We start from the raw sequence: 10,895 nt of genomic DNA on the forward strand, positions 1-10,895 counted from the left end.
ATTTTAGAAAATGCAACGTGGATTTGTTATTTGCTTCACCAAAAAAAAAAAAATATAAGCAGAGTTAAATTTTTAATGGGAAAAATGTGTATATTTTAAAGGACACATTTTAAGTGAGATGAAGAGATAAATCCTGGGAGAGAGAGTGGGAGGAAATTTTTTTAAAAATGTGGATCCCACCTTTTCCTTTTTATGAGGGTCCTTTCATGTGAGATGTGTCATTTTAAATGACACATATTTTTTCCATTTTTAATATATATATATATATATATATATATATGTTAAGAAGATTCTATGTCACAAAAAATGACAAAACGACGTCGTGAGATGGTTTAGGGTGAAAGGATAAAACAAGATAGATGTGGAAGCTTTGAGAAAGAAGAGGAACAGACAGACACAGAAAAGAGAAAGAAGATGGAGAAGTATTTCGGGAATGCTTATCGTGGTGACCCGGGTGTGCCCCATGCGGATGCGGAGCGATTCGTCAACATTTGGGTCGGGTCTTCTGCCTTCTCTCTTCTCACTTACTTCCATCCCTATATGTGGCAGCTCAGCACTCAGTTCAAGTACCACTCTTTTCTCTCTTTTCCCCTTTTGTTTTGTTTTTTATCTTTTCAATTAATTGAAACTCTGGAAAGAGCCTCTGTTCGTTGAAATTATATATATATATATATATATATATATATATATATATATATATATATATTCTAGTGTATGAATTAGGTTAATTGCCTTGATGTGACGGCTTCCTGAATTAATTGAACGAATTCCTTTGCTTATGTGAAAATTCTTATTGCATTAATATGTTTGGCATCTTATGTTTCTTCAATTGCTGAAAATGCTCTTGTTTGAAAATCTATCTATTGATAACAACGTGTTATTATGATGATGTTGTTCCCTATGCTTGTTCTCTGTAGTTAGTATTTGGTTTTCGCTTTATGATTCTCTCCTTAATGCTTCAAAGTTAAACTGTTGTTTACTCCACTACCGCTTTTCTGTTCCTTTATTTTTTTTAATATCACAAATGCAAGCACACACTGTGGGGGAAGGTAAAAGAAGATAGTGGAAAAGGCTTCCACTCTAATAAGCTTCACTTTTCTCTCTTTTCCTCCTTCCATGTCTAAACCCTATAATTTCATAGTGTAAATGAAATCTATCATGTCAGGTTTGAGTATACCTGCAAAGAAAGAATTTCATATTTATATCTCTGAAACAAATACAGATGAGTCAAAAGGTGGAAGTGGACCATTGGAATGTAATGTATATTACTAGGATTTCAACAATGAATTAAAAAATAAAAATAAAGAGGATTCCTTTCTTTGTATACATATGGATTTGGGTAGGGCTCTACTAAATAACTGAATCAAACCGAAATTGTATTTTTTTGCACCAGTTTTATGAAGCGATCTGGTTTTACAAACCAGTTCAAAAAATTGAACTTAACCAAAAGAACCAGTTTCAAACAGTTCGAAACTTGATTGAAACTAGTTTGAAACTGTTTTACATACCTGAACTGGTTTTGAATCGGTTATAAATCAAGAAGTGGTTTTGAAACATGAATCGGTTCTGAACTGTTTTGGAACCGGTTGTGAACTGTTTTGGGAAAAATAAAACTGGTTTGGTTAAATAAAAAATCAGTTTGGGTCACCATGCATGCACCCCCTTAGTTGTGGGAGATAGAGGTATAGCAGTTGCTTGCTTCAAGGTTAATCTGCTGCTTTCTTCTCGATTTGTTTTCCCTCTATCCTGCTTCGGACATTTGAGCAGAGTGGATAATCTGATTACATAATTTCTCTCTTCTTAGTTATTATTCTTCTTCTTGAAGATTTCTTTAGCATCATCTAATTTTTACATCACATATGCTAAGATCCTTTAATGTGCAGTTGGCATGATAGGGAAATGTTATATGAACAATATCACTGGAAACAGGCAATGAAGAAGAACCAGCCATATGAGTGCAAGGTATGCTATTTTACTTCTCTCTACCTTATTTTTCTTGAGAGCTTTAGCTGAACAGAGCTGATACTTTGTTTATTTTGTTCTTTTTTTTAATATGAGCAAATGGTTATGTTCTTATAAAAACTTGTGCTTTTGCAGTTTAACAAGACCTGGGACAGGACCCTCCGTGACTCGTACTACTTCAATTGGCCTTATTACTTTGCTTAGGTCCCTTCCTTTTTGGTTTGTTGCTGGCATTGTCTTATCTTTACTTTGGTTGCAAACCTGGAGAGAATTGATGCTCCCCCAACCCCCCCTTGCATGCACTCTCGAATATGACATTTTGAATGTGACTTAAAAACAATTACAAGCATGTGTTTCTTGGTTTCAGTCTACATGATGCCTTTGGATTACTGAGATTTTTTTTTTAATACAAAATTATTCGAAACACAATCCGTTGAGATAAAACTAATGACTGAAATAGAAGGGTACGTCTGTTCCTTGTCAATGGCGTAATTATCTGCTATGTTTGTGTTGGAATAATCATCATTAGAGTAACTTATGCTGACCTCCTCTACGGCTTGTAGAAGCTACAGAAACACTACTTAAACTTTGGAAATATTTGTGTTTTAAGGGAAATTTGTTTTGAACAAGGGTGTGAGCATCATGAAACTCAAACTAAAGAAAGCGAGTGTAACATTAAAAGAAAAAAAACTATAGGATTGTGTTCCCGAAAGTTTTACAAACTATGTGGGGAGGTAAGCATAATTTTCTCTTATTAACACCTAGGAGCCTGTCTTTCTCATTATCCCATGTATAACCAGCTGCTAAACTTGTTTGGATAGCTGACTCTGTTCTCAAGGAATTATAAATAACTTTTTCTAGTTGTGGTTTGGTCAGTAACCTTAAACGGATTCGTTATGAGCGTTGGGCAGCTTATCAAATTAAAGGCTAATTAGAGATAGAGCGGGCCTAGAAGTTAGATAATAAGGTGGCGTTTGGTTGAGGAGAAATTTTATGAATAATAGGGAAATGTTATATATAGAGAAATGGTTTGAAAGTGAGATAGGTAGGAAAATGTAAAAAAAAGTTGTTTGGTTGGGAAAAATTTTACCGGAAAAATTAGGTAACTTTTATGAAATCTATGTTTGGTTGTAGGTAAAATATAGATGAGAAAACAAGTTAGTTTTACGAAAATAACCCTGTTTTTAAGGTACATAGAAGTTGCTGGATTACATATTTATTCATACACATCGTACTATGCTAACTGCTGTTTTGCCATTTGTAACATAGTTCACGACGACAAGAACCACAAACACTTTACATATCGATCTTTTTTCAAGCATCATTTATCCTTCATCATCAAGCATTCACAACGGTTCCACCTGAAAAGGAAAAAAAAAATTGTTATAAAACCCATATAACAATCACCTTCTGATTCTGGTGTAAAAAAACAACTTAGAAGCATAAAAGTATCATTTTATCACCGTTGGGGTGGAGGACTTGGGCAGTTATGTAAGAGGAGCATTGGTTGCAGGCAAGAAACACATAGGAGGGAGCAACCTCAATAGGCTGGCCAGCTCTCATCATTGGCACATTGGCCCTGTTCTTACTGGTGACATCATTATGTACAACGTTGGACCGCTTATTGCTGGTGCTTTGGTTGGTTTGATGTATGGCCAAGTCTTCATGCACCTGTGATATTTTGACTTTCGCGCCCTAATAGAAGGGTAGGTTCGTCATATGATTCTTGCCCATTGTGATGATTTAGTTAGATAACATGAAATATCATATGGCAAATGGGAAAATTTAGCTGGCTATTTTCATCAGATAGACATGCAAATGGTTAAGCTGGCTTTTCTGTTTAGGTAGGCATATCTTCAAAACTCTTTAACCAAACAGGGGCACTCAATATTCTCACTTCTCAAATGCCTATGTATCTCAAAAAAATCTTCCAACCAAATACACCCTAAAGGATCAGTTATACGTGGATTGCTGTGCAAATGCATCATGCTGTTAACAAGGTAATTAGGCACTCCTTGTCTGTCTTGGTACTTGATTTCAACGTCCTAGTTCTGGCTTGTGACGGGGGCATGTTAGGCTAGTTTTCCGCTTTATAAATTTTTAGAGAGAAAGAAGTGGAAAGGAAATAGAATGGACAAAGGGAGAGTTAGTTCTCCTTATAATACGTGCTCAAGGCAGAAATTTTACTACCCTTATTTCGGAATTGAAGTTAAAGCTAGGAAATGGGAATCATTTTTCTTCCTCCTGTTTGATTTAAATCTCCCCCTTCTCAATTTGAGGGGCAAAAATATGGGACTTTTGAGTGGGAAAGAGGGTCACTTTCATTTTTCTTATTAAAAATCTTGCATACAATGGTTTGTACAATAAGAGCTTGATTTTTCTCTCTACTTACTCCCGATTCTCCTTCCTAGTTAATAATCTTGTAAACACAAGTTCCTATTGCAATGAACTTCTTGCTTTAAAATCACTAGATGAACTCGTTGCTTTAACTTGAATGTATTTCAAGTTCGATTGTGCAAGTTTGCAGAATAATCAAAACACGTTTTGGCAATCAATTGACATATATATATATATATATATATATATATATATATATATATATATAGAGGCAGGATCTTTTGACACCGGTGTCAAATTTAAAGTTTGACACCTCATCTAAGAGCCGTTAGATCAAAAAATATCAACGACTTTGATTTGTAAACATGTGACACCATTGATCTTTTTTTATCTAATGACTCTTAGATGAGGTGTCAAACTTCAAATTTGACACCGGTGTCAAAGGATCCTACGTCTCTCTCTCTCTCTCTCTCTCTATATATATATATATATATATATATATATATATATATATATATTTTAAACTCAAATACATACGATTTTAAAATAGAAAGGGTATGTTAAAGCTTTCTTTATTATTTGTTTTAGTGTTTATAACTAGGCATTCAAGAAGTTATTGTCGGAATTTGACTCTTCTGAAATAAGGTATATATACTTTAGAGGGTAAAGCATAGGGTAACATGCTAAATTGGAAAATCAATAGTTAAGATTGTAATAAAATAAATGCACATATGTAATTTATTATAGGGATGGGATATTATGTTTATTTTTTTCATGCATACTCTATCTACTAATCTTTTTTTTTTTTTTTACAATACTGTTATATCATAATATTAACTAATTTTCACCATTTTCCCCTATTTTTTGAGATTCTAATATAATGATATTGAAAATAAATAGGTAGAGTAAATTTGAAAAAAGGTAGGTATAATATCATATTCTTAAATTATAAAGTTATTGAAGTCTATTCCATTGTTTTTTTTAATCAAAATTTGTAATCAGATTCTTCATTATTTAAAGTGCACCTCATACTTAGAAAAACAAATTTTTTCTATTAAATTCCGTTAGCCAAAAATTAAAAATAAAAAACTTAAAGAATTAAGCCAATAATTACTCATTATCTTAGTACGTATGGAATGTTTTTTTTTTTTTTTTTTTTTATTTCAGTTTCTCTTGTCCATACAAGCAAAAACTAGATCAAAGAGATTTTTACGAAAGCTCCTATAATAAAAAGGGTTTTTTTGTAATAAAAAAGAGAGTCCAAAGCCAAAAAAATCTTAGGAAGTTCAAAGCTAAAATTTTTGGGGAGAGATTCACTTACTATCAATTAATTTTATCATTTTTTATTATGTATTAATTTCCGTCAATACGATGGTTATAATTTATTGAATAATAATTATTAATTAATTGTTAATTTTCAATAAATTATAATCATCAAATGCGGAAATTAACATTAAGATTTAGTGATAAAAAGTGATAAACTTAATTTGTGATGAATAGCTTTCAGTTTTATTTTTAAAACTTATTTTTAATTTTAACTTAAAAGTAGCTTTTAATTAGGAGATGCTTAGAGCCTGTTTGGATCCTCTTATTTTTAAGCTAGAAGCTACTTATAAGCTAAAGCTAAAAATAAAAGCTTAAAAAAAGAAACTAAAAGCTGTTTGGTAATTACATAAAAAATTTAGCTTAAAAATTACTTAAAAGCACATGTTTCAAGAAAATTATTTCTCGCTCTATCTTTATAACTCTTCGTTTAAAAAAAAAAACACACAATTCAAGAAAAACAGATAAGAGCTTAAAAAAAAGCTCCTTCTAGGAGCTTTTAGTTTTTGACTTTTTTCTTCATTATAAAAAAAAGAGTTTTTCATTATAAGAGCTTTTTCCAAAATCTGTTTGGCCTAACTTATGCTTATAAGTAACTTCTAACTTAAAAATAAGAGGATTCAAATTCACATCCGACTTTGAGCTTACATGATGAAGTTAATTCATTTAAATTTTTAACCCAAGCCGCCTTAAATTGTAAAGAACAGGTATAAAACGTGTTAGTGTAACATTTTTTTAATAATAATCAAACTTGGTCACATAATTATAATATTTTTTTACTGAATGAAAACAGAAAAATATATTTTCTTTAACAGGTAAATCCAGGTTCACTAATAATGTAAAAATTCTTTAAAACTGTGCGGCATCAAAGTTAATTTTTTTTTTTTTTATTTAAAAAAAAAGAGAGAGAGAAGAAGAAGAAGCATTTCTCGAACGATGACATGTGCGTTTCCATAGTAGAAGGAAGATAATGGCGCATTATCATTATCTTCTTAACATTCCATCATCTTCATCTTTATCTGTATCTCTCACTTCCCCAAATCTCTCGCCTCCATTGCGGACATTACTACCTAAGACGCTGTCGTGTCATTTTCCAACATCATCACACAAAACTTCCAACTCCACCAACTGGGTTACTAAATTTCACTCCAAACCTTTTCATCTTGCTCTGTCTGGAGCCCTATCACTTGGGTTATTATTCGGAGGTAATAATAACACCCCTTTTTTTTATTTTTAAATACTGGAATATAAAAATTTCAATTTTTTTCAAACTTGGTAGGAATTGGATTGGCTGAGGCAGCAAAACTTGGTGTGAACAAGCCAGAATTGCTTCCTAAGGACTTTACTACTGTCATTGATGTTGCTGGATTCCTCTCTGATGGACAGGTATATACTGTTCCCACCATGAAAATGGTGTTATGTGTCGAATGCTTTTTTATTTTTATTTATTTATTTATTTATTTTTCTATTCAAATTGAACATACAAATACTACCGAATGTCTGAATTGTTGTGTCTGTGAATTGAGGGAAGAATGTTAATGATGTTCGATTTGGTGATTTCGTCTTCAGGAGAAAAGGCTAGCAGAAGAGATTGCTGCTCTTGAAACTGATACTGGATTCAAGTTGAGGGTTTTGGCCCAGAACTATCCTGATACCCCAGGTTTATGATTATGGTCATTGTGGAGGTTACCAGTTACCATAATATGGATCTCACGTAATTCGTTTCTTAATTGCACACTTAAAGGCTATTATTATTGAAGTTTGAAAGCTGAAACTAATGTAGTTCTGCAGGTTTGGCTATTAAAGATTTCTGGCAAGTAGATGACAGAACAGTTGTCTTTGTTGCTGATCCCACATTTGGTAAAGGATCAACCACACTTTTCTTTGTTGCTATTGTTTTTCCTTTTTGGCATGTTTATGTTTAGGGTTTAGTGTTTCTCATTGAGATAAAGTTATTTTCTGCAAAAAAAAAAAAAAAAAAAAAGGATGTATTTCGATTTGGAGAGAAAAGAAAATGGAGGATATTAGGGAAAAATTCATGTTGCAAGAGAGAAGTCAAATTCCCAAAACGCTCTCCAGTTTTAACCCCAAAAGCCACATAAACACTTATCCCTTCTTTATACATATATGCATCTACCAATTAAGATAATATAAAGGGTTTTGTTGAGCAGGCAATATATTGAATTTCAACGTTGGTGCTTCAGTTGATTTGGACATCCCACGTAGTTTCTGGAGTCGCTTGGCAGGGAAGTATGGTAACATTTTCTATTGGAAAGAGAAGGTAGACTCTGCTTTTCAATATACCTAAATTTTTTTCTTTTTTTTAGCTTAGTTAATAATTTGATAATGGTTTAACTTTAACAACAAATGAAACAGGGGGAAGATGCATCTATTGAAGCAGCAGTTATGGCAATTTCTAATTGCTTGAGAGAACCCGTTGGGCCTAGTAATTGTTCTGAGGTGAAATAATTTCATTGTTAATATTTTTTTTTTTATCATGTGACAGCCTTGTCAATTAGCTTGTTATCCCTTTTGGGTGTATAGAAATGAACTAAAACTATTGAGGATAATATGTTACATGTTTTAATTATATTATGTTGAATTTAAGGATCTTATGTACTTCATTGTTAATACATATGGAGTCATGTAATATAAAGTCTCTAGCGTCTTATTTATTGACTTGTGAAATCTGCTGACTAAGACTTATTACTTATCTTTAATATTAGTTCAGCTGTGGGAGCAGTTGAGAGTTCTCTTGAAGTATGTGTTTTCCTTTTAGAACAATGGCTCCTTGAGTCGTTGGATGAATTAAGTTCAACATCATAGATGCTACAAACTTAAATAGTTGTTCTACAGATTTTTCGTCTATATCCTGAAAGTAATAATATCACTTTGTCTTTGAGGCTTATCGATTGGGAGGAAGTTATAGTTGGAATTTGTACTCTTAGGTTGAGAAGATTTCCCAATGATGACTTAGAGTAGCCATAACCGTTTTGCTTTTGTGGATCCCAAAAGGTGTGAGGCAAACGTCCTCACCTGATGCATGAGGTGCATTGCGCAGGGAAGTGAGATTCTTTCTGATAAGGGTTTAAAAATCTCATTTCAGGAATGCAAAGGTAAACCCCTTATGTGGACTTTACCGGTCGGCCTAATGGACTAGGCTTGTGTGGTCGGCCGGTTCAATTTAATTTATTCGATTCAGTTTTGATATCAATTCTTTGATTGCATTCGCAAAGGGCATAATGGCACGTTTCTAATGAAAGCATTCGTACATATTTCTTTTCATAGGACCAAACAATTTGGTATTTGGAAGCTAGAGAATTAGACATTCCTAATTGAAAGAAAAGTAATGGAGTATATCATTATAATCACCCTCCCCCCTAGTTTTTTGGTTCATACTGTTGTAGAACTGTAGATTCAACATCCAAAATAGGAAAACTGAGCCAGCAAGCAATCATTTAATTGTTTTCAGCTCAAAAAGCATCTTGGTGCATGCATCGTTGAGCATTATGGTCATTTAAGTTTTTTTCCCTTTCTCCTAAAACATAGTCCATGAGAGAAGGCATTCTAGTTTAATTAAGGCAATTCCACCAGCCTCAGCAAAAGTTTATATATTAGTACTTAGAAATAACTAACCTGCAAGAATCAAAATATTTGAGCCGATGTAGTGAATAAAAAAGTACCGGGATGACAATAATGCTTAACATTTATTAATGGCAAGAAGTGATGACCAAAATTTGACATGAAGAATATAATGAATCATCTACATATACTTCTTCAAGCTGTAGCAAAAGGCTTAATTGATTATAAAGTAGTTTTCTATTATAGGAAGTAAGGAACATCAATAGTATTTGTATCCGTTTCTGCACCTTTGGTTCTCTCTTTTCTACTCTCTGAGACCATCTAGAATCTTCTGTAATTCTTGAGGTCGACAAGGGACTGCTAGAGCTCCCTGCTGTCCGAAACCATACTCTTCCTGAGCTTGGTCGAGTAGTCCCAAGAATGAAGGATCAGTCAAGTAGTTTAACTCAACAATGAACCTTTTGGATTCTCCATCCTTGATTGCAAGAACAGAAAAATATCCTTCCCTAACATCATCTGGCATCACAGTTGTGGCTTCCACAAGATCTTCGTTGAAGTACCTTAGTTCAGGCCTTCTGTGTGCAAAGAGTGAAAGACCCTTTTGTATCTTCCCAAGGAATGAGCTAGGCATTTTGAAGCAATTTCTTATTCTTGATAGGAAAGTGAATTAGTGAGCTTGAAAGCTTCTGAATTTTGAGCTTGTGGCTTCTATAATTTGAGTCTGGCTATTTATATGCAGAAAGAACAAGAAAATTTCTTGACTCTAGGACTAGTTGCGGAGCCACTAGCGATTGGCGAGTAGGTGTAGCCATGCATTGCTTTCATTTGGCATCGTTGGCAGGTCAATTTCTTCCTCTCCATATGCATTTAAGCAACTTTTATTGTTGAGGGAGAGCCTTTTGAAATTAAAAAATAAAATAAAAATCAGAACGGTTTAAATAATAAAACCCAACGTCAGAAAATGAAATGTACACAAGCCCTGACTTTTCCCCATTTCGTTTTCCTCCCTTACATTGAAGTTTGCTAACATTTAGTTTAAAATAAGCGTTTAAACACCTAGTAATCTTCTGAATTTCACAAATAACTCCTTTTTAATGGCCTTGTTTAGTGTATCAACAATTTGCTTTTAACACGACTCGTTGGCATAACATGAGAAATTCGTTTTCGGATTGACCTATTTTCAAATTTGTGTTGACAAAAATTGATATGAAAAAAATCGTGTCACGTTAGAGTGTCAACCTGCAAACATGACGTTGACCCACGTTAATCTTATTGTAAGTTATACATATGTTGTTCGATATGTGTTGTGTCAACCCATAAATTAAGTGGGACACTTTGAGATAACAAATCATTGGTATCATGTCATTTAGACTTGTAAAATAAATGGATCGTGTTTATGTCAAATGTCTTGACATGAATTTTTTGTGTTCATGACACAAATTGTCACCCCTAATAATAGATCAGATCAATTGTTTCCTAATTGCAAACATGGTTCCTCGTTGATCATGCTTCGTGTCACTTAACGTGATATTAGACCTAATAATTTTGCTGCTGGACCGAGTATTTGCAAATAGCGATATAATTGGAGACTTTTGCATAAGTTTGCCATTAAGGGGAAAACACTGATTGTTAAGAATCAATAAGAACTATGTGTAAAAGAGTTTGATGTTTCTTATGTCGTAAGAAATAAA

At 33.2% G+C, this 10,895-nt stretch overlaps 3 protein-coding genes across 3 annotated transcripts; 2 read left to right on the forward strand and 1 right to left on the reverse strand.

Annotated features, from left to right (window-relative positions):
- Positions 1–362: 362 nt before the first annotated feature.
- LOC133311696 (uncharacterized) lies at positions 363–2,272 on the forward strand. Its single transcript, XM_061512787.1, has 3 exons — positions 363–566; positions 1,884–1,962; positions 2,098–2,272. Exons 1-3 carry the CDS (start codon positions 415–417, stop codon positions 2,164–2,166), a joined length of 300 nt encoding a protein of 99 aa, XP_061368771.1. The 5' UTR covers positions 363–414; the 3' UTR covers positions 2,167–2,272.
- Positions 2,273–6,284: 4,012 nt separating this feature from the next.
- Positions 6,285–8,292, forward strand: LOC133311697 (thylakoid lumenal 15.0 kDa protein 2, chloroplastic). The gene is made up of 6 exons (XM_061512788.1): positions 6,285–6,827; positions 6,902–7,008; positions 7,192–7,282; positions 7,414–7,482; positions 7,794–7,903; positions 7,999–8,292. The coding sequence occupies exons 1-6, from the start codon at positions 6,593–6,595 to the stop codon at positions 8,089–8,091; spliced, it is 705 nt and encodes a 234-aa protein (XP_061368772.1). The 5' UTR covers positions 6,285–6,592; the 3' UTR covers positions 8,092–8,292.
- Positions 8,293–9,508: 1,216 nt separating this feature from the next.
- LOC133311686 (auxin-induced protein X15-like) lies at positions 9,509–9,835 on the reverse strand. The gene has a single exon (XM_061512761.1). The coding sequence runs from the start codon at positions 9,833–9,835 to the stop codon at positions 9,509–9,511; it is 327 nt and encodes a 108-aa protein (XP_061368745.1).
- Positions 9,836–10,895: the final 1,060 nt, after the last annotated feature.

Source organism: Gastrolobium bilobum, unplaced genomic scaffold (genome assembly GCF_033153095.1).
Source record: "Gastrolobium bilobum isolate Gb01-03AN ecotype WA unplaced genomic scaffold, APGP_CSIRO_Gbil_v1 utg16366, whole genome shotgun sequence".
Taxonomy (NCBI): domain Eukaryota; kingdom Viridiplantae; phylum Streptophyta; class Magnoliopsida; order Fabales; family Fabaceae; genus Gastrolobium; species Gastrolobium bilobum.